Source organism: Spea bombifrons, chromosome 7, assembly GCF_027358695.1.
Source record: "Spea bombifrons isolate aSpeBom1 chromosome 7, aSpeBom1.2.pri, whole genome shotgun sequence".
In the NCBI taxonomy this organism is placed as follows: Eukaryota; Metazoa; Chordata; class Amphibia; order Anura; family Pelobatidae; genus Spea; species Spea bombifrons.
The window spans coordinates 43,002,659-43,026,487 of NC_071093.1; the positions used below are offsets into that span (position 1 = coordinate 43,002,659).

The 23,829-nt window shown below is 44.1% G+C and overlaps 1 protein-coding gene across 1 annotated transcript in view; it reads left to right on the top strand.

The window, feature by feature from the left end:
- Positions 1-23,829, top strand: part of CASKIN1 (CASK interacting protein 1) — a 55,748-nt gene that overhangs the window by 22,976 nt on the left and 8,943 nt on the right. Inside the window, exons 2-13 of the mRNA XM_053470467.1 lie at positions 6,649-6,700; positions 11,526-11,623; positions 12,392-12,537; positions 12,678-12,773; positions 13,361-13,491; positions 15,346-15,454; positions 16,831-16,939; positions 17,571-17,665; positions 18,307-18,424; positions 19,401-19,592; positions 22,748-22,846; positions 23,683-23,798. Coding sequence (XP_053326442.1) covers positions 6,649-6,700; positions 11,526-11,623; positions 12,392-12,537; positions 12,678-12,773; positions 13,361-13,491; positions 15,346-15,454; positions 16,831-16,939; positions 17,571-17,665; positions 18,307-18,424; positions 19,401-19,592; positions 22,748-22,846; positions 23,683-23,798 — 1,361 coding nt within the window. The remainder of the gene's footprint in view (positions 1-6,648; positions 6,701-11,525; positions 11,624-12,391; positions 12,538-12,677; positions 12,774-13,360; positions 13,492-15,345; positions 15,455-16,830; positions 16,940-17,570; positions 17,666-18,306; positions 18,425-19,400; positions 19,593-22,747; positions 22,847-23,682; positions 23,799-23,829) is intronic.

Genomic DNA, 23,829 nt, shown 5'->3' on the forward strand with positions numbered 1-23,829 from the left:
TAGGAGGGGTGGGTGTCCCGGTGTCTGTATATTAGGAGGGGTGGCGGGTGTCCCGCTGTCTGTGTATTAGGAGGGGTGGGTGTCCCGCTGTCTGTGTTTTAGGAGGGGTAGGTGTTCTGGTGTCTGTATATTAGGAGGGGTGACGGGTGTCCTGCTGTCTGTGTATTAGGAGGGGTGGGTTTCCCGCTGTCTGTGTATTAGGAGTGGTGACGAGTGGGTGTCCCGGTGTCTGTGTATTAGGAGGGGTGGGTGTCCCGCTGTCTGTGTATTAGGAGGGGTGGGTGTCCCACTGTCTGTGTATTAGGAGGGGTGGGTGTCCCGCTGTCTTTGTATTAGGAGGGGTCGGTGTCCCGGTGTCTGTGTATTAGGAGGGGTGGGTGTCCCGGTGTCTGTGTATTAGGAGGGGTGGGTGTCCCGCTGTCTGTGTATTAGGAGGGGTGGGTGTCCCGGTGTCTGTGTATTAGGAGGGGTAGGTATTATGGTGTCTGTGTATTAGGAGGGGTGAGGGGTGGGTGTCCCGCTGTCTGGGTATTAGGAAGGGTGACGGGTGTCCCGCTGTCTGTGTATTAGGAGGGGTGGGTGTCCCGCTGTCTGTGTATTAGGAGGGGTGGGTGTCCCGCTGTCTGTGTATTAGGAGAGGTAGGTGTCCCGGTGTCTGTGTATTAGGAGGGGTGGGTGTCCCGCTGTCTGTGTATTAGGAGGGGTGGGTGTACCGGTGTCTGTGTATTAGGAGGGGTAGGTATTATGGTGTCTGTGTATTAGGAGGGGTGAGGGGTGGGTGTCCGGGTGTCTGTGTATTAGGAGGGGTGAGGGGTAGGTGTCCCGCTGTCTGTGTATTAGGAGGGGTGGGTGTCCCGCTGTCTGTGTATTAGGAGGGGTGGGTGTCCCGCTGTCTGTGTATTAGGTGGACGGGATGTCGCGGGTCAGTAAGAGGCCGTGTGTTCTTTACGCAGACAGCCGCTGGCTTCACATCTCTCTCTATTATCCTTTGAGTTGGGATGGGGAGGACCGGGAGATGCTGGTCTCCTAGCAACCGCTGCCGGGCGCCTGCCTTAACTCAAGGTAAGTGATACAGACAGAGTCCCTCCATAGCAACATCACATCAGAGGCCGGAGCGGCCTCCCTGCCTTGGCGAGGATGAAAGAGCCTCTCACAAAACCTCCGCTCCTTTCCCTTTATACTTCATGTCAATTTTCGGGCCTCGCGAGTCTCCTTTACGTGCTGTCTAGACAGCTCAGCGCCGCCTGGAAGTAGCGCGGCGTCTCGTATAGACTGCGCCGAGCAGATATATTGACGAGAGCGCCTGCTGGGAAGAGCGTACATTCACTGCGAGACCGTCCTAATGGTTCCCCAGTCTGAATGTTTAGCAGTTTTTAGGTTCAAATAACAATAACAAGCGGGTTTACGGCGGCACCCTTTGATGACATCACAACTTCCCCATGAAGAAAACGCCACTGCTTGTAGGTTTAGGCTGCCGGGGAGGGACAGATTTGGATCACAAAGAGGGACTGGCCAAACTAAACAGGGACACATGGGAGGTATTTGAGAGTGCGTGTATGTAGTAAAGCACATATATGAGAGATTTGGGTATTTCTATGCTAATTTAATCCTTTTTTCACATTAAACTGTGTAGAATTCTAAGAATTCCCAAATTATAGAGCAGCGGCGCTCTCTCTGCGAGAGAGAGAGGGGCGTGATAGAGAGCGTCTCATTTATCCTCCCGCTGTCATCTATCCAACGTGAACACGTGACTTTGTCTCCAAATAATACAAATGGGCCCCTCTGTGAATAGAGCCGGGGGCCGGTGTGGCCCTTTATCAAAATCCATCAATCTCTGTTGTTCTGCTTTAAAGGGACAGTTTGAGGTCCTTGACAGCCCCGCTGAAGAAGAATACGTATTAAAGCAGCCAATCGGCTGCAGGAATGCCTTGGTTCTAATGGGAGCGCTTTCTGCGCATGTGCACTGGGGTCTGCACAGACCCTCGCCCCCCGCGGTGTAAATTTAAAGGGACCTCTCAGCTGTCATATACATTAAACTGCGTAGGATGGCTGGAGTGTCCCTTTCAATGTACATTAAACTGCCACTTCTGTAGCCGCCACCCAGGCTAGCTCGTGATTGGTTCAATATCAGATGCGCGTCTGGTTGCCTGAGCATGCCAGGAGTTGTGGTCTGCTGGATGGGTGTTGTAGGAGTTACAATAAGACATTGTTGCTTGCCGAGTAAACAAAAATAATAATAATTGGTGATAAAACAAATCCTCGATGACATCATCCAGAATCCTTATCACTTATTGGTTAATAGGTTCGCTGTTATCTAATAATTTGCATTCTACAAAAAGTCTACAAACATTTTCTAAAATTCAGTGAATATTATTTCATTTTATAATTAATTTGAAATAAGGGGGAAAATGAACCAAAAAAAAAAGAAAAGAAAACCAAAAAGCCAGAGATTATGTTTATTTTTGTTCCCGGACAATGATTTTAATATTAAGACGCGGTCCACGGGATGCGTAATCGCGTTCCTTGAATGCGCCCGGCATGAGACCTCTTTTATCCCCGCGGGGGTTCCGTAATTCCGACGGTTAGATGCGCAATTTCTTTTGAGATGAGCCGTGTTCGGAATCCAGACTCACCTCTGTGCCGTCGGCCGGCAGCGGGGGGCCCTTCCTTACGTGGCAGATATCAGAGAAGGGCGTACGTGGGCTAGAATAAACATAGTGTTATTATTATGTATTATTTTATATAGCACCATCATATTCCGCAGCGCTGTACAATGGGTTATAATCAATATTCAATGTGCATTATAAAAAAAAAAAAATAGGCACAGTCCTACCTGCTTCGGGACTGTTGGTAGGTATGCAGCTGATAACCCAGCAGTTCTCTGCTATTGCATAGCAACCCTTGTGTAGCTTTCATTCCTCCAAGCTCCATTCACAGAATTCTTAGAGCCCTCCCTATATACCAACATTTTGTTCCGGTTGTCATGGTGATGCCCCCCCCCATAATATATATATATATATATATAGATATAGATATATATATTAAAAAAAAATTCTATGAGCTCTCGTGTTTAGATTTCCTCACTGTATTAGCCTCTACCACTTCTGCTGGGAGTTTATTCCACTTATCTACCACCCTCTCTGTAAAGTAAAACTTCCTTCGGTTCCATCTCAGCCTCTGACCCTCTAGTGTTAGATTCCGGTCTCTTGTTTTAAATGTCTCTCTCCCACCATCTCTCTCTCTTCTCTCCCCCACGCCGTACAGAGATTCCTCTGATAGGAGGCTAACACTCTGCACTACCCCTACAGTGAGCTTCTGTACTGAGCCATCTGTGCATGCGCCACCGCTCCAGGTCTGCAACCCCCTGGGAATGGGATCAGAGTAACGAACCAGATGGATTTCCACTTAAACAAGATACTATTTTTATTTTTATTAGAACTTTAATATGGCTTTGCGAACGTTCTGCCAACGAGCAGTTGACGGGGAGACTTATGTGTTGTATCTTCTGATCCAGGGAGGTTAAAAAATGAGTGGAGGCTATTGAGTAAGGTGTGGGGGGGGTGACCACGACTCCAGGAATCTGTCTTGGAGCATTTCTGCAAAATGGGTGGAGCCACTGGGACAGCCTCTCCCCCATTCCTCCAACTGGGAAAGAGGGCGTGTCTTTGCGGAGGTGCTCCGGGAGGCCTGGTTCAAGGAGAAGCGGATGAAGAAAAATGACATGGGGAGAAGTAGAAGAAAACAGAAGACAGAAGAACATGATGATGCAAGAGGCGTAGTGGAGCTGCTGGAAAGGAGACACGGAAGCGGCCGGTGGAGAGGGTAGTGAGACTGTGAGAGGGGGCATTTCTGGGGGCTCTCTGAGCTCCTATAACAGAGAGGGCATCGGGGAGGGAAAGGCAACCCGAAAGGGAGATCTGAGTCCCAGAGAGGGACTGTCTCTCCTAAACAGGGACACTCGGGGGTAATGCCTCAAGCTCCGTCTTTGTTGAGGGGGACAGAGGAGGGATAAGCGTGTCAGGCAGCTGCTAAAAGCTGCGTCACTGTCCCGATTCCGGCGCCGTATCCCCTGGCCGTACGTCCCGCGTGTCGGGAAGCTGACAGGTTCCGTAATGTTCTAATTTGCCTCGTTAATTGCCGGTGAAGCGCGAGGCTCCAGACTCATGCGCGAAGCCGGTGGGAGGACGGATAATTACCAACTGCCTCGTCAGGCCCAAATATATTATTTTTCTTACTCCGCTGTAACGAACGTCTGTCAGACATGTGACGGGGCGATGACCACGACCGAAAGATCGCAATTAGCCCGTCACTCTAACGCTGCGATCAGGACCCCCGTAATGTGAATCAAGCCCCCTCCGGGTCTTTGTTTTTGGGGAAAAAGAATTTGAAATCTGCACAATTCACAACTTTTCAAGAGCGCTTCACTTTACCGTACTTCCTAACAGTCCCAGGTTTCGCAGGATAGTCACGATTTTTGGGCACTGTCCCGATAGCTGCCCCACGGTCCCCACCATTTTTACGGGCAATGGGGGCCACGGGCCTGTTGGGGGATCCTCCGATCTCCCTCATGAAAGACAGACCTCTATCACAGCTCCCAATTAGCCTCCTCCACTTTGCATTTTGAGGTCTCTATTTGGGTAAGGTGGGCTTGTAGTCACTTCCCCTGCATACTTCTGGAACTGGCCCCTCCGATATCTGGAACGGGTCCTGCCTTTTTCCCCTCCCCCCAAGCACAAGTGTCTCAAGTTGGATGCCTGAACCAATCAACAACAATCAGCAACTTAACAATAGGTTAGAGATAGCTTAGTGGGGAGGAATAATCATTCAATTTGTGGGCTGCTGCCATTGGAAACAAATAAGGTGGGTTTCTAATGAAAAAACATGGCTCTAGGTTTATTAAGAATATAATGTAACCAAGGCAATGTATTTACAAAGGCATGGGCCGGCTGGGGCCCACCTTGCGCCTGCCACTTCCACCAAATTGTAGGCGGGCATATGCAAATTCAGTGACAATGATGTGCATTTGGAAAGCTGCGTCTCGGTTACTTAAATCTATGTGTGTATTTAGTGTCCCGAACCGCGAAACACAGTGTTACCGAGTATGACGCGTTCACTTTAACGATCAAAACCTTAGCGTTTTGTCTCAAACGGCGTCAGAGAAGATCCGTCAGCTCGCCGGGGTTTGTATTCGCAGCACACACCGGAGTATCGTGCGTCATACGCTGTCATTCATACGACAAATAACTCGGGGGGGGCACGGGATAACGGCTCATTTATTGGTTGCGATAGACGTTTCTTCATTCCTAAAAAGAATAAAATAGTAGACGACTAAATCCATTAAGAGATGATCCTTTTGGTATCTGAATGTATCAAGCGGATCCCTTAATGTCATAGAAACATAGAACCTCCCGGCAGATCGGCCCCATTCGGCCCCCGTCTAGTCGCCCGTTTCTCCTGCTGTAAAGACTCAAACCTTAATCAGTCGTTGGTCTCGTCTTAGATTCAGGAGCCGTATGCCTATCCCATGCATGTTAAATCCCCGCACTGTATTACCCTCTACCACTTCTGCTGGGAGGCTGTTCCACTTATTTGCCACTCTCTCTATATTCAGGAGCCATATGCCTATCCCATGCATGTTTAAATTCTTTTACTGTCGCCACGTGAATATTCCGTGCCATCGTGCAAGATCTAAATTGGAAGGGACGTGTGTCACGTACTCCATTGTGTCCCCCGCTCTGACTGCCTCCCCGTGTCTGAGGTTTTCAGAGACTTTATTCTTTGTAGAGCTTTCATTAACGAGACAGGAAGGGCTGTATGATGCCATCCACTAAATGCTTGTTTAAAGAACAAAACCTTTTTTTAGGTAAAAAAAGGAACTTTGATTCTATACATTTTTAAGCAGCTTTAATCTCTGCTCCTTTTTTAACTGGGGACGGGAGGATTTTCTCCAACGACTGCATAGAAAGAAAGACCCAAAATTTAACGGTTTGGGGGCCGGACACTATACTCATTCTAGTGTATAACCTGAAACGAGTTGGCTCCTCATGGGCGGTATGACTGTCTGTGGGTTTTGATTCTCCGTGGGGTTTATTCAAACCTGGGAAGCTCTCAGGGCAGCCTACCAGGAGCCTTCCCTCTTCTGGGGGAGTGGCTTTGGGAAGGGGCAGGGCCAACCAACTATGTAGGTGGGGCTAGCCATGCATAAGCCGGGACTAGCTGCACGCAAGAGCAGGTCTAACCCCAGGCAGTTTTGAGTGGGGGGGAAGAGGGCGTGTAGTGGGCGTGTCTAAACATGACCCCACCCAGGGAAACAAATATGACCTGGAGACCAAGCGAGAAAGCGCTCTGATATTACGCTGGGTTACACAGGGCCAATCATGGCACATTTCTTGTGCAACAAAGCCGAGCTGGCCCTGCATAATGCATAATTCAATAAGGGAGGGGACTGAATACAATCTATACAGTATACAGGGCCAACAAAGGGTTTCCTCAAAAGCTCATTGTGGTTGGCCCTTCGTAATGTATAGTAAATTATATCAGAAAGTAAAAATGTTGAGCTCTCCTGCAAACTCCAGCTTCAGTAAATAAACCCCAAATTTCCGATGAATCTGCTTTTAGTCATTTTCTCTCTCTTCCTTTTTTCCGCAGAACTCCTCGGATCTGCAAAAAGAGTAAATGTCAACTTCCAAGACCCGGATGGGTAAGCGTTACATAGTCTCACCTATGATATCGTTTTCACGTCTTCACGTACATTAATGTTCTTGTCACGTTGTAGCTCCACATCTTTAATGTAATGTTCATTTTCGAGGTCCCCTATTGTAACAGCGCTACAGAATATGCTGGCGCTATATGAATAAATGTAATGATGGAAAATAGATACAATGGATATCAACAGATTTCAGTCTCGCCTGGACCTCTGATCTCTTTTGAATGGCTTATAGCAGGTTCTACGACTTGTCCGCTGATTCGTGGCTGGTCATGGTTGGCTGAAGATGATGGGGTCTAGGCGCCATCCGCGTGAGGAGCACATGTCATGCAGGAGATACATACACATCATAGATGACAGTGATACGTGATACGTGGGGGTGTGCAAATGATCTGGAGAGGCAGGCTCTGCTGCTGCCGGCATGAACGTCCGTAGGGAGTTTGTCACATAATTGCCGGTGTCTCCTTGAAAGTGTGTTTTCAGCACATTGAAAGGAGCGGCCCAGCGACATCTCGCTGTGTTTAGAACGCAAACTGTAGGCCAGCAGGATGGGAATAGATACATATTACAAGCGTTCCATGTATAGCAAAGATCTTAGTGGAGAACCCAAGTGTCTCAAGTTGGAGCAAATTCTAATTTGGAACCTTGATGAGCTCCACCACCCTGCTGCCCAAAGAGCCTGGAGAGATAAGAACTAACAGGTGGTTGGGACCATACTTTTGTTCATTAGGTTCTTGCTCACGCTGAGACTACGTTAGGAGATGCTGCATGAGTCAACTCTTCTCGGGCATTCGTGGCATGTGGTCCTCAGAAGGTAGGGCCAGGTAATGAGAAACCTTGTGACATTTAACCAAAGGCACCTACAAGTCTTGTTCGGCCAGTCTGTCCTCCCAAGCCATGTCCCAAGTGTCTTCTGCTGGCCACCATAAAAGTTGACGTCTATCAAGGGAACAATGAGCAATGGTGTGGAGGTATCTGCAGTTCCTACGGGGTTTTCAGGATGTTTCTTGGAACCTTACTCTGTGATATACAACGTTTTCAGTCCAATGACATGTCAGTAAGGGAAATCCTAAAAGTCGTGTAGGGTTGCAGCCCCGAGGACCAACAAATGTGCTACCTAAATATACAGAACATTCAGACACCTTATTACAGAAATCTCTATTTAAATAATCATCTTAAGTAGCAAATTTTGGGATCCTTCTTTCTAAGGAGATTTTACAAGAATAAATGTAGGTCAGCTTTTTATAAACGTCTCAGATTATCAACACTTTCGCAAACAAGTGCTTTGCAAGACCCGCCAGGAGCCGAGGTGTTAATGAGATTGGGGATAATACGAAAGCTTTCAATGGAAATAATTAGTTTCTGAAAGGTTAATATGCAAATCGGATTCTCAAGACGCCGAATCCTGAAGGCTCGCGAATAAAAAAAATAAAAAAAAAGGGAAATTATTAAATACGGAAGAAACAAAATACTGAGAAATTGCCCTTTTCTGGGCTTTTTGCCAATCGACTCTCCAAAAAAAGGTTCTAATTGCAAAAAATCTCTAATTGCAAGTACACTTCAAGAAAAATATGTTTACAAAAAAAAAAAATGTCGACGCGTTGCCAACGAAGACATTGGTAGCCATATGGAACTGGCAGGAAAGGGTTAATTTTAACCGTAGTTTTATAACGATGAACGCTCAGCATCGGATTTTCATTTTGGAAGGGGCGCCACCTCGTGGCATGTTTTTTTTTCTCCCCGTGAATAAATTTTGATTAAAAAAAGGCACATCTGGTTCTCTTAAGTGGAGAACATTTAAGAATATCGTATATATAAGTCGCCTCCTCCCGTCCCCGATCACCATATGGAGACATTAACTGGGACATTCAAAATAATTTTTGTTGAAAAAAAAAAAAATCCTATATTTTTTTTAAGAAAATTACTGTATTTTTCAGAAATCCAATAATTTCTCACCTTAATTTTTTTTACCTATAAGTGGTGAGTACCTTTTATATGTATATATATATACACTGTATATATAGTTTAATTTTTGGTATATATATATATAGTTTTAATTTTTGGTAGTTTTGGGAGGTTTTTTGCAATTTTGCAGAAAAGAGAATATTAAAAATCTACACTTTTGACTTCTGCCTATTTATGCTGATTTTTTTTTAAAGCAACCCTATTAATTACAACAAGATGCACATTTTTATTTTAGATTGAAGTTTGAAGGGTTAAATTGACGCCTCTGTGAGAAGAACCCATTTTGGTTCTTTTGCATCTCCGGGGATCTTCTGTAAATTGGTCAGTTTGGGAGAAACTTTTTTTTTTGATTGTTTTTCCCTCATTTTCGGAGCTTATATTCGATGCTAATGGTAGGGTGAGTGATACACGATGTCTTCTGTAAATAAGGAAGGTAGTTAATAGTGATGTGTGTGTGGGGGGGGGTAGGTTTGGATAGAAGTGGAATCAGCAAGAAACTGGCAAGAAAGGTCAGAAAGTTAAAATAACGCATTATGGGAGTCCAAAAAACCCCCCAAAAAGTCCTGACTCGGGTGTAGGAGGATGAGGAAGACTCCTTCAGCCTCGAGATGGTCACAGCAGAAAACTTGCTGATCTTTTGGTCTTCAACTAATAACAGACTTAATGACAAGAAGAGAATGGCTGGCAAAGGTGGTACGTCGGCAACTAACCCGGGGCTGCTGCGCATGGACTGGGCCAACTGGGTTCTTCTTGATTGATTGTGTGATTCGGCTCAACTAAAAAGTCTAGTTTGTTAGCTGGACTTTTGGGGTTAATACTTTTATCAACAAGATATGCTGTTCACTTATTAATGTAAAAAAATAAATATGATCATTATGATGATGTCATAGGACACATGACGTTTCCTGAAATGTCATGTTAGCGTCATGGGTTAATCATTGGAACTTGGACACCCATAAAGCTGTAGATCCATCTAAGACTGTGAAAATGTCTTGGCTTCGGCGCTGATCCTGGGTTTATTAGGTGGATTTCTGTCCGATGCGTCCAGAGCTGCTCTTGATCCAGGCTGTATGTCTGCGACGTCAAACTCTTCATCTTTAAAAGCCGCCGGCCTTCCGGGTTTTTTACGTCAACGTTCAGCTCTTTGGCCCAACGCTCTCGCAACATTAATCGCGTGGCTACGTGTTTCTTTGAGGACACTCATGGGATATATGAACCCATCTCAGCCGACCGGTCTTTAATTATTACTATGACATCATCGGTCGGACCCGGACTTGGAGTAACCACCAGATATTTAGATATTATGGGGAAAAAAAGTATACTTGATAAAGACCTCATTGTGAGGTCGAAACGTTGTTGTCTGTTTCCTACAATAAATCTGTCTGATGGAACCCCTGCGTGCCTGGAGCCTTCTTCTATTTTTGATTTACTGGGGAGCTGGCCCTTCCTGGCACAGCTAAGCACCTGAGTTCCTGTGGGGAGTGAGTGCAGATTCCTAATTCTGGTGACTTTAATTGTTACTATGGCATCATCGGTCGGACCCGGACTTGGAGTAACCACCAGGTATTTAGATATTATGGGGAAAAAAGTATAAAAAATTATTATTCTTTGTAATAAAGTTGAGACTTCCATCTTCCCATCAAGGTTCTGGGATTCTGCTGGATTGCTCTGGAACCCGCCCCAGCGTGCCAGTAATCTCCAGCGCTATTAATCTGCCTGGCATTGCCTCCTGGCTACTTAACGCCGAGCGCTGTACCTCCCGGCAGGGCCGTGAGAAATTCCCCGCTTGTTTTCCGGATGGTTTTGGCTCTGACATCACACTTTCAGGCACGGAGGGCGAATTTCCATATGCATTTCCCGCTTGAATAAGCAGCTCGGCGTTACTCAGCCGTGGCGCTGAACGTTCTAACATCTTCTCTGATGTTCTAATCAGCTCCGGAACGGCAGAGTCAGGTAACCACGGGCTGATTAGTCATGTAATTATCGGCGCTCATCGCATATGCCAGCCACAGAGGGCAACACGAGGTCCAACTACACATCTTTTTCTTCCCCTACTCGCCGGCTGCCACCCAACCCATGACCACCTGCCTTGCGTCGCACGCGTCTTTGTAGCCATTGTTCTCCACGTTCCGTGATAAACATACCTGGGAACTGAGCCGAACCTGGGACTTTACAAATATTAACCCATTGATGGTCCATCGCAAAGTTTCTATTAAAGAGATTCACTAATGGTGGCAACCAAATGGTTTTAATAATGGTCCCTTAATGAAAAGCATGGTTTTCAAGATATTCTGGATTGTCACCTGTGTTCAAGCAGGGATTTCAGATATGACATACCATTGGGAGTTAGGTACTCCTAATATGCACTTCGAGAAACCGTTAGGGTTGGACCTTGAGTCTCAGGGGTTTTACCCCACAGTATGGAGCGGACGTCTTCATATTCTACAAACTCCGATTCAGTGTGATCTAAGGATACCTGTTTAGTGACCCGACCCGTTTCACACCCATGTAGTTTAAAAAGTCTATGAATTAAAATTGACACCTCAAGAAGGTTACATCCGAGGTATATATTTTATATATTTTATATTTTATAAGTACCGTTTATTTCCTATTATATGGAATATAAATTCAGCGTTAAAAAAGATCGCCTAAATTCCAAAGGGGTTAAATGGGTGGATATCAAGGCACCTGGAATCTTAAACAAGAATGATAATACAATTGATGATGTTTTCCCAAAAGGAGTATATTTAAGGTCCCGACGCTGCTTATCTGGGTCTGCGCAGCTGGTTTTGGGGAGACAATCACTCAGTAACCTTTTAATTAAATGTAACTCCGAGACGCCTGTCGTCCGCAGCTTCTCGGCCCTCCACCACGCGGCACTCATCGGGAACACGGAGCTCATTACTCTACTCCTGGAAGCCCAAGCTAACGTGGACATCAAAGATAACAAAGGTGAGATACCAGGGTTTATCACAGCAGCGAGGGTAGTTACTGACTTACCGCTGATACATATACGGACGAGAACTGAATCCCCAAACAGATAACGAAAAAGACGAACTATAGTAAAATGTAACTTTTATTCCAAAAAAAGGCGATATACTGGAGATCAGAATTCTGAGGAACAAATTAAATCAAATTTAAATCAAAATTCTGATGGATAAATACAGAAAAAAAAGTGTCCCAAAAAGCTAAAGACCTGAGCCCAAAATAATTATGATTTATGATTAAGAAGAGAATGTTGACACTCAAAGAAAACCCAAAGTGGGGGCTTTCTGACTCTTTTTTGGAGGACAGGAGGCTCAAAATAAAGTAAGATTATTGCCCCCATTTACACCCCGTGTACCAGCCCGGCGTGTTTTTTTGCCAACACTCCGTTAGCTTTTCCTACCTTATATTTTAGATTAATTAAATAAAAAGTTACATTATACTATAGTTTGTCTTTTTGTTTTTCCTTAAGGAAACCCAAAATCAGGGTTAAATTTGGGTTTTTATGGTCTCCTCCCCTCCGAACATTAAAAAAGTATTAGTAAAGTCGGCGAAATAGTCCCCTCGCCTCATTATGCCTAGGGTAATTATTAGAATTAAAAGGAGAAGGTTTGATATTATTGATAAAAAATAAAAATGTATATTTTTTTTAGGCATGAGCCGATAGAAAAAAAAATGTCCGATTGTTTAAATGCGTGAAGACGCTCGTCTGATATTTCATTCGTTATTCTCCAGGGATGAGACCTTTGCACTACGCAGCCTGGCAGGGCAAGAAGGAACCGATGAAAATGCTTCTGAAGTCCGGCTCGGCCGTGAACATCCCGTCGGATGAGGGGCAGATTCCTCTGCACCAAGCGGCGCAGCACGGGCATTACGACGTGGTAAGGGAGGACCCCCTAATTAAAGACGTCGTCATTTCGACACTTCATCTCTAGACAGCCAAAAAAATAGGGTCATTTCGGGATATTTTGGAAAGACGTCAGAAATTATTATTATTATTATTATTATTTTTTTTAAATAGTCCGAGATGTTACTCCAGCACCAGTCCAACCCGTGCATCATGGACATTTCGGGGAAGACCCCACTGGATCTGGCCTGTGAGTTTGGAAGGGTTGGGGTAAGTTCGACTCGTCGCTCCGTGTTTCACCTCCATTTGAAATAAACTCACCTCCAGTACTTAGTTAAATCCCTTTATGTATTTAAAAGTCTCTCTCCCATCCCCCCTTCCTCGTCTCTTCTCCAAGCCGGACTTATTGAACCCTTAGTCTTTCTTCATAATTTTTATTATTTTTTAATTTTTTATTTTTTTTTATTTTAAATATATACAAAAAAGTAAAAAAATTCAAAAAACATACAGACAAGTCAATACAGGACAAACATCATAAAAATCAATTCGTCATCTCAATAAATCAATTGATCACGATATCAGAAATAGTAATGAAAGGGGTAGCCCTCGGCTAATGCAGGGGCGGCCACAGCTATTACGTAAAATATTGCTCTTAATTTCCCTCAAATACTGATTTCCACATTTTAGATTTTTCTTTCTTTCCTGATAATTTAATCCTCCAAGCTTTTCGCCATTTGAAGGTCCGCTCTTGGGCCAGATGGCTGCATCGCGCGAGACACAAACTGCCAGGACTCTCGGGTGGTCTGAATCGTGTCTTTTTAGTTCATTCTTTTGTCGTTCTGTCTCCATCGTTGCAGGTTGTGCAGCTTTTGCTGAACAGTAACATGTGTGCGGCTCTGCTGGAGCCCAAACCCGGTGACAGCACCGATCCCAACGGCACAAGCCCCCTGCACCTGGCGGCCAAGAACGGCCACATCGACATCATAAGGTAAGTCTGATACCTCGCAGCTTCGGGATTCGTAGAGACATGGAAGAATCAGCCGGCAGATCGGCCCCATTCGGCCCCGTCTAGTCTGCGTGTTTTTCCTTCTGTAAACTTTCAGACCTCACTCATTGTAGATTCCGGAGCTGTACATCTATCCCATGCATGTTTACTGTATTAACTTCTACCACTTCTGCTGGGAGGCTGTTCAACCTAAATACCACTACTCCCGTAAAATAGAGAGAAAATATTTAGAAAATAGCTGGAAAGGTAGTTGGGATGTATCATTGTATTTATGTACCGGCCGCATTGCTCTGTTCACGTTCAAGTTGGCAACACTGAGCTCTCCGAACGTTCCCAGCTGAGTTCAGTCACGGTCCATCTGAGATCCGCTGCCCGGGGAGCTGCTGCGATGGCGTTTGGGTGCTTTAAATAGCAGCGTGACAATCCCACCGTTCTCAGTGGGCCGCCTCGGCAGCCAGATGTCTCTCATGGGTATAGCTGTGACGCAGTACAAACCAAGCAACCCGTGATCGTATTCCAAAAGGCTCGCTTCCGGGATCGGTGATTAGGCACGTGGAATAAACTCCCCTCCGTGCCACGCGATTACACACGGGTGGCTTTTTGAGGTTGGGTTGGATGTTCTCTGCGGAGCACATGTGACTTTTTGTGTTCTTTAGATACAGAAGGAGTCCACAGAACGTTCAGAGTCATTGTTATTATTAGGTGCTTGATACATTGTTGCCCTGCTTGAAACTGTCCACCATGGACACTATTGGTCTTCTCCAAAGATACGCTTGAAAGATGTGAAACATGAAATGTTTTCTAACCTTATTATTTAGTAATATGTCTTAAACAGCCGGATGGCGGAGTGTCTCTCCTCTGATTTTGGCTACATTGTAACTTGTATGGCTTCATCTCGCAGATCGTAGTCACGCGGGATTATTAGTTATATGCCGTCGGCGGGCTGTTGGAACATTTTGAAGGACGGCGTTCTTCTGGTTCCTGCTTTCAGCGCAGAGGCATTTGGCAACAAAAACAAAGAACATTTCTATTAAGTACAGGTGTTCCTTTATCAAAACCAACGTACTCGGGTGACAGAGACAATGCCGGTCCTCATACCGCAGGACGGTGTGCGGCCAATAACTGCGATGTGCTGGAAAGGCTCTCAAAGCCCGAGCAACGCGTTCTCTGCTCTGTGAAAGTCTTATTTATCAACGCAAATAATCTAAAATCTTACATTCCCACGTCTAGAATTTACTTTTAAGCAGGAAATAGCATATTGTATGATTTATGTAGGTACATATCTGTGATTGCATGAGATTTAGATTTCTTTGTCATGCAATTCTATGGCCCTTAGCGGTTGGAGCTGTTAATGACGGTACAATTTAGTCCCATGCTATGCAAAGTACATAAAATTGATCGTTTTAACCTCCTGTCCCTTTAAACCGGAGGCAGCCAATAGGAAAGTCTCCAGCCGGTTGGAACCTTCACATTTGGCTACTGGAGGGCATCTGGACCAATTCTAATGAACATTGTGGGTGAAATTAGGGAGATTTTGCCGATGTCTCCTATGTTCAAGGCCAGGTTCTCCATGGTAGGGAGAAGAGGTCCACCAGTACTTGGCTGGGGTGGAAGCTGCCAGCCGTCCCCGAGTTTCCGTGATTCTCAGCCATATCCAAACCAAATGCTGGCTAAGAGTCATAAACATTGGAGAGTTCCCTGCTGGCTTTAAGCGAATCACCAAAGTTCTTGCAGAGTTTTTTTGGACAATCTCAGGTCACCTTCTAGGCTGGAACCCAAGACAACCGAAGTATATATTTGACTTGATGATGTTGACCTGTGTCTATCTCTCGCTAGGCTCCTGTTGCAGGCTGGCATAGACATCAACCGGCAGACAAAGTCCGGCACGGCGTTACATGAGGCTGCTCTGTGTGGAAAGACGGAAGTTGTACGGCTCCTGTTGGATGTAAGATTTCTTGTGCCTTTGTTAGAATTCTTATTTTCATTTTAACACGTGGTACCCCCCAAGTCAACGCCAACGTGCTCAGTGAAGATCATGGCATAAGAATGGGCCAGTGGAAGCAGGTTGCGAATGGGCTTTGGGGGCCCACTAGTGTTGGCTTGCCCAGGGCCACATTATCATTAAAGATGGTGGCCCAAAAATATTCCAACCAGGCGCCAAACAGTCCTGCCGCTGATTTAAAGCTACTCAAGCCGGTTAACTTTCAAATTCAGACTCTTGGGGATCTGGTGAGCGCTTTTCTGCCGAGTTCAGTAACTCTCGGGTAATGTTTAAAGCGTAGAATAATAACTCTCAAATTAGCTGCATTTATTTTCAAATTAGTCATCTCAGAATCCGCAGCCAACGGAAGACGCGGCGTCTGGAGGCTCTTCCAGCGCTTGCCGAAAAATCATTAAGATCATTAAAAAAAAAAAAGGCACTGGGAGTGGAATTTCAAAAAGACGTGATTTACCCCAAGAAAATGCCAACAAAATAAACAGTACACATTACAGCAAATTAACCCTTTCAGTCTTATAAATGGCTGTTACCATCACTTGGAACCCAATCGCATCCTGGCTCAGTATCCAGACAAGCTACAGACGCGTAAAACCTTGTATTATTATTTTACGACGGATACCCAAATATTTCTCACACCACATTTTATATTCAATGAGGAATTGTGTATTAATGTGGTTTCTGAACGCACAATCCTTTAGTCTGTAAGGACGGCCCGGGGGGGGGGTTAAAGTTCAGAAGAGGGAGTTTTCTTTTTTGATGTGCTAATCCCAGGAGGGGCGAGATTCCCTCTTGGTACGGGGCTGATGTTCCCACATCAAAAGAAACACCGGAGGGATTGCAATACACAAAACCATTAGATCTCTCCGTGCAACCGTCGCCCAACCAGAGCCAAATACATTTTCTATCCGGTACTTTTCAGGTTAACACATTTAAGGTCCCCTTGTTGGCTCCAAATTCACAGGGGGGGCTTTTAATTTTAATGGTTGACAATACCCTGTGTTGCTTCCGTCCACCACCTATCCTTCACTCACAAAGGGTTAATCAGGTACCCCACGGTTAAAACACTTTAGCACCCCTTCGAATCCCATATATTCATTGCGCGGTCTTTTAGCTAGGTGTAGCCAAGGGATGGCAAAGCTCCTTTCCTCCGAATTCGGGACAAGGTCTTCCACCTCCTAAACCCACTAACGACTGGATCTAACAAGCCCACCGATAGCTCCTAATAGCTCCGTCGGGTTCAGAGCCAAAAATAAAACATTCTGCGCACGCGTTGGAAATGCAACCTGTTATTATGTGTCCCTCGTATGTGTTCTTCTTTGTAGAGTGGAATTAATGCCCATATCAGAAATACTTATAACCAGTCAGCGTTGGACATCGTGAACCAATTCACTGGCACCCAAGCCAGCAAAGAGATCAAACAGATGCTGAGAGGTGAGGGGTATCTCGTAAGATCACTTCTGTCTATACGTTCGTTACAGCCCACGGATGGCTTCCTTAAAGGAAATTTACACCTAAAAGATAATTTAGGCATTATTAACTTTCTAAAAGGTTTCGTGCCCCCCCCCCTGGTGCCAACCTTATGATGAGTGCAATGGAAACAAATAAACCCATTGAAGAAGGCTGGCGGGGGGCCGCCATATTGTCCTCAATCGCAGAATTATCGAGAATGTTGTTATTTCAACATATGAACAAACTTTATGTCATGTTATTACTTTGAAATGACCTTTAAAGATTTACACTTATTTCTGCCGAACATACCTTATTTTGTGAATTATATTAATGGGGTCAACATTGAGAAATCCCAACCTCACTCCAAATCAAAGGGCAGAATGGCCGAGGACACGTAACATTTTACAAAGCCAAGTTATGCCTACTTTACTTTTTGGGTTAATTTTCCCTTTAAGTTCTATCAAGGTATGGAAACTTTTACACACACATTTCTGGTTACAATACGTGCTTTTTAAAGCCGCCTCCAGCTGTTTCCCATAAAGGATCAATGAATGACAGCTCCTGTTTGATACATTTTTATGTATTTTTTTTATACACCTCTCTTTCGTCGTAGATGCTTCCGCAGCTCTTCAAGTCAGGGCTGTAAAGGATTATTGCAATAATTACGATTTGACCAGTCTGAATATAAAGGCAGGAGACGTTATTACGGTGAGTTCCTGCCCGCAGAGGCGTTCGTTCAGATAAAACCACTACTAATATTTGGGGAAACTGGCTATTGTGGTTTTAAAACTGATTTTTTTTCAATATCAATTAAAAAAAAAATAATAAAAAAAAAAAAAATTAAAAAAAAAATAATAATAATATAATAATAATAAAAATTATTATTATTATTAAAATTCAGGATTCTAAAAGCATATAGGTCACCACCAACACTTACTATATAACAACATTATTATTATTATAATTATTATTATTATTATTTTTAATGTTAAATGTATTATTATTTTTAATGTAAAATTGTATTATTTTTTTATGTAAAATTTTATTATTTTTAATGGAACATTTTATTAGCGACAGGTCTAAATTAACTCATGTTAAACACATTCAAGGTGGTACCATAGAGCTTAATCACGAGGGTGTTGGGTGTAGGATTAGTGGTCGGGGAAAAAAGTCACCAACATTCTAAATAGTGATGTCATGGGATATGCAATGCCTCATGTTTCCCTACCATAGCCTCAGGTGTCAGCAGGTGAAAAGTAGAAAAGTAAAGTTCTTAAATTAAAGGAGAGGGGTACAGGGGGTGACAGCCCAGCCGTTCCTGAACTTCTCTTCCTCTCCCCCATGTGAAGGTGCTGGAGCAGCATGTCGATGGGCGCTGGAAAGGATGCATCCACGACAACCGGACGGGCAACGACAGGGTGGGATACTTCCCATCCAACCTGGTGGAGGCCATCAGCAAGAGAACAGGCAAAAGCTCTCATTTGCTATTTTCTAATGGTCACTTTATTCCGATTTTATATCTTCATTCAGAGCCATTTCTACAGCGTTCGAAACAAATGGGAGTTTGGTATTTGTTGAGTATCAAACAAAATCTCCATAGTAACAGCAAATACAAGAAGAAATATTAAATCCTATATATTTATCATTCATTCTGGGTCCCTTAAGATTGAGATTTTCGGCAGGCCTGTCCTAAATGTAGCAAATTAAAGCCTCCAGTTTCAGGTGGTGGATTTACTTTTAAAGTAAACCCGAGTAATCTCTAACTTCTGATAATAGTTACAGCCCCTCGGGGGCGGTCCTTAGAAAGGCAACATGACCCCACCCAGTTTATTTGTATCTTTCAAGACATTTGTAAGTATATATACGGCTGAAAACCTAGATTAGAGTTAAAATGTCTAAAGAAATATATATAAATTGCACAATTACCTTATAAATTCTCAATATTTTTGTTTTAAAAAGTTCCATGAACACAGAAAGAAAGAAAAACACGAGGTTTATAAGCTCCAGGGTTGAAACATTTCAAAAATTACTTATACCGTTACCCTTAGTTTTAGATAATCATTTTAGTTTTTTAAATTGATATTAAAATTAGGCATCTCCGTTGGGAGTGTTAGGAAAAAAAAAATATTTTTTTAATTTTATTTTAAATACAAAATGATGACAGAAGAACAATTACTTTAGAAGAAGAGGATGGTTCTAGATGTCAAGTAAAACCAGTGTTTCTAATATTACAGAGGGTACGTCCAAAAAAGGACAATTTTTGTGTCTGAATAAAATATATCAAATATATGAAGATTTATATCATTGTCCATTTTACATCTCACCCCAAATGCCATCAGCCTTATGCTTATTTTTATTTAATTTTTTGCTATTTTGATTTGTTTTTATTTGAAAAGCATCATTTTCATTCTGTTCTTGTCATATTATGTTCTCTCACCATTAGGTTCTTGGGTTCTATTTCACCAAGAGAACCCGAGGCCGCAGCACGTGGCCCGCAAGGTGCCGGTGGCTAACGGTGACTCGTATTATTCCTTCCACTGCCTGGTGCCGCCGTCCCACTCTCATCCAATGCTTTTCAGTTCGTTTGGTTATCATAAACCTTGCAGTAGCGCAGGGGAGCGGCACTATGCACCAGGTAGCTCGTCAAACCTCCATTCTTTGGTTTCATTCTTTTTTTGTCTTTTTGTGTAATTTCATATTTCTTTTCATTTCTCTTGTTCCATATTTCGTTTAATTTTATTTAAGGCTTACTTATCATATTATAGCTAATATTCAAGGTAGGAAAGCGAGGCTTATGTGTGATATGATTGACATATTTGACTCTCACTGCTCAGACTGGCTGGTATAACTGGGTCCTCCCCAGAAGGTTTACCTGTGTCTTCTGAACGGTAGCTGCTGGGCTCCTTGCAATAGTTAACTGGGTCCTTTTTTGGGGCGAGGGCTGTATGTTTTCTGGGCTGGTTTACTGGTTCCTCACTGGGGTGAAGGTTGCGTTTTCCCTTGGTTGTGTCCTGGGTCCTTCCTAGTTTGAGGGCCGCATGTCTGCTGGGATGTGTCCTTCCTGGAGTGAGGGCTGCATGTTCCTTGGGTTTATATGGGGTTGTTCCTGGGCTGAGGACTGCATGTTCACTGAGTTGTCTCCGGGATCCTTCCGAGGGCGAGGGCTACGTCTTCTTTGGGCTGGTTAACTGGGCCCTTCCTGAGGTGAGAGTTGTGGGTTCCTTGGGTTTTCCATGAGGTTGTTCCTAGGGTGAGGGCTGCATGTTCCTTGGGTTTTCCATGGGGTTCTTCCTGGGCTGAGGACTGCATGTTCCCTGGGTTGTCTCCTGGGTCCTTCCCAGGGGTAGGGGCTGCATGTTCTCGGGGTTGTATGCGGGTCCTTCCCGGTTTGAGGGCTGCTTGTCAGCTGGGCTGGTTTATTGGGTCCTCACCATGTTTTGTAATTGCGTGTTGGGTTGGAGAACGTGGGTATCCCTCGGGGCTGTGGAATAAGGTCCTCCCGAAGGTCAATGTAGGTAAATGTTACCTGGGCTGGTATATCTGGCTTTTCCCAGGTTTTTGGTAAATTATATATCAAAGGGGTGAGGTAAGTCCGGAATCACCAGCGTACCTTGATGTTTCCACTTGGTGAACAGTCTTTTTTTTCCCCATAAATAATTTTCTTAAATAATTTTCTACATAAAAAATGTACATCTTTCCATCAGAATCTTACCGACGAGAAATATCTGTTTGTCCGAAGTGTTTCCGTCTGGTGGGAGTGTGGCGGTGACATTGTCTCGGCGTCTGTAAATGGTTTTATCGGACCGTGTAACGAGCTGTGCCTCTGTACTTTGTATCTGTCGCCGTGAAGTGCTGCGCGCTCTGTTTAGTTAATTGTTTGTGCTTAACATTCACTTTAATGTGCATCGCTTGCATCTGTTAAAATTACCGCGTAGGGAGCCGATAAATGATGTACATATCGTATACAGATGGCTGAAATCATTCAGAACCCTCAAGTGGAACTTTCACTTTAATAAAAAAAACCACGTAAATTAATAGAATCTCACATTTTTTATCCATATATCCTTTTTATCCCTGTTTTTAAAAAATGTCTCCGCTTGATACCCAGAGAATATATTCCAACTTGCAATGTAGGAAAAGTCATCTTCCCAGCAGAAGAAACGGAATATTATAAAATCTAACCACTTTCATAATCTAAACCTAGAGGGTCAGAGGCTTAGATGGAGAGTAAAGTAAAGAGAGTGGTTGATAAGTGGAATGGCCTCCTAGCAGAAGTGGTAGAGGGTAATACAGTGAGTGTATTAAACATGCATGGGATAGACATACGGCTCCAGAATCTAAAACGAGACCAACGACTGATTAAGGTTTGAGTCTTTACAGCAGGAGAAACGGGCGACTAGACGGGGGCCGAATGGGGGCCGATCTGCCTGCCGCTTCTATGTTTATATGTCTTGATTTAACTGAACACTAAGAGAAGTTTACACGTAGTAACTGTCATTTTTAATACACCATGGGGGGTCTAGAAATGTAACTGGGGGTATTTCGGAGTTCTGAGCGGAATGTTTGCGGGAGTTTGTAACTTGATTGTTGTCGGTGATTGTCTTTGTTCCGAGACCTGTGTAGCAGTTTGTTTAGAATTCTTTATCATCAATTGTATTTTTTTGTTTGTTTGGCTTCTTGGCTTGTCTTTGACGGTATAATCGCTTGTCCTCCAGGTCTTGTTGCGTTTACTGTTCTTTGGGGGCTGTGTAATTAACGGCAGGCTTACCTTGCAGCACCCCCTTTTCATGGATGGTTTTTTTTGGGGGGTGTATACATGAATGGTCGTGTTTTCCTTTATAAAGCTATCCTAAAGAATTAATAAGTTAAATTGTGATCCAAAAAGGACGGACTGGGTTGGCCAACGAGTTGTCTTCTGTTGTCACTATGTATCTGTGAATCTAACTGAATATTTTCCGCAGAGCTGGATTTTTCGCTTGTCCAGATGGGGTCACAGAAACGTAAGCATAGAATTTATTGGTAATTTTGTTAGGTGGGCCATAACCTGTTCTCTATAGAACACTACGCACATTATTCACGCTCACCTACAGTATGTTGTTTAATGCCCTAAATCTAAAGTCTTGATCGACTGACCACTTATTTGCCTCGGTGACTAGCCGTTCTTACAAAATGACTTGCCATACCTTGCCATATGGTTTCCATACCTTGACAGAACTTAGCTGTTTGAGATTGCATGTGCTGTTTATTTTTTTTTTTTTAGTGCCGTCTGGGGGAACACATTTTTCATTGCGCCTGATCCATTTGAGAACTTCCTGTTTGTTTGGCAGGAAGTGAGGAGTGCCAAAGGAAAACTGCTCCCCTTTGTGTATAGCCTGCTTAATGTAGTGGAGATTTTCTCGTTGAATTGGTCGTTTTCTTGGTGTGCATGACGGATTTTCTTTCCTGCTCGGGATAGTTGGCCGTTTTATCGATCTGTTATACTCGGTGTCTCCTGGTCTTTTATCATTTGCTCGTTCAGCCCTCTGTGACTACTTTTTGTCGTACTTGGTAGCTGCTCGTTCTATCTTTTTGAAGCCTAGGGGTAGTTCACACGTATCTCTCTGGGTGTTGCTACAAGGCATGAGTCCCAGTGAGCCTTTAGGTGACAGCTGCTGGAGAGCTATCTGTTGACTATTCCGGTGTATGATGTGTTTGCGTAGGGCTTTAGGACCCCCCTGTTTTCCTTCCTATTTTTATTCATTCCTTACGTGCGTTATATGCCTTCATTCATGTATTTTATTGTCCCTTAAGGTTCCAGAGGATCCGAGTCCAGCCCATCTCATATGTCTCCAGGCCCAACTGCGATGGCGCCAGCTGAGGAAATATGGGTGCTAAGGAAACCGTTTGCAGGTAGCGAGAATCATTAATGGACCAACGCAAAGAGAATTTCTGATGATCCTTGTATGGTAGACAATGGAGGCTACCCACTTAGCGTGACCATGTGACTCAACTAATTAAGATTCTTTTGGGGTTGATGCTTGTTACTTAGTTGCAGTATCCATTAGCAGACTGGGTTGCATCATACATAGCACAAAATGTATACGTGGTCATGTATCTCTACCCTGGTCCATGGTACCTACAGGCATGATGCAACATGTGGTTCCACCATCTCCAGCCCTTCACCTCATATAATCTTCATAGCTGCTGTCCCGCTATGTGTCTTTCATTATACCACCATTGTGTTCGCACCGGCACTCTTTTATGTAAAATCCCCCATTCTGGACATTGTTACAGACACTGGGCTTACACTAAATTATACCTATGGTCAAGTTGGGCAGGAGGTGTAGGGTTTACCATTGGCTGGAATCTAGATCGTGTCGGTCTTGGCATCACCACTAAAACAACCAAGAAGAATTTAATTGACTCTCTTGTTCACAGACCTTTTTGGGGAAAAAAACTTAAAAAACATAATTAATATAGATATCGAGGGTGCCTGTGAAGGGCAAACTTATTTAGATTACTTGTTACATTTAGTAGATTTGTGCCAACACTGGTTTAGAAAATCAGACTTAGATAGATTCACGGAGAGCCGGTTTAATATATATATTTAAACCTTTTTTTGAGTTTGCTCCTGAAACCCGGAGTTGGGATAATTTACGTCCAGGCCGACTGGGTACCAACGGGCCCTGGCGCTCAGCCCTCCAACCAACCTGCTTGACGAACCCTTGTTCTTGCTCCTGTGCCAGGTGGTGACCGCAGCAGCGTGGGCAGCACAGGAAGTGGCACCAGTGGGCGGAGCTCTGGGAGCGGCCAGAGTGCGGGCAGCGCCCACGCCATCCACGCTGGCGCCGAGGGGGTCAAGGTATATGTAGGGCGACTCTTTCTGCCCCGAG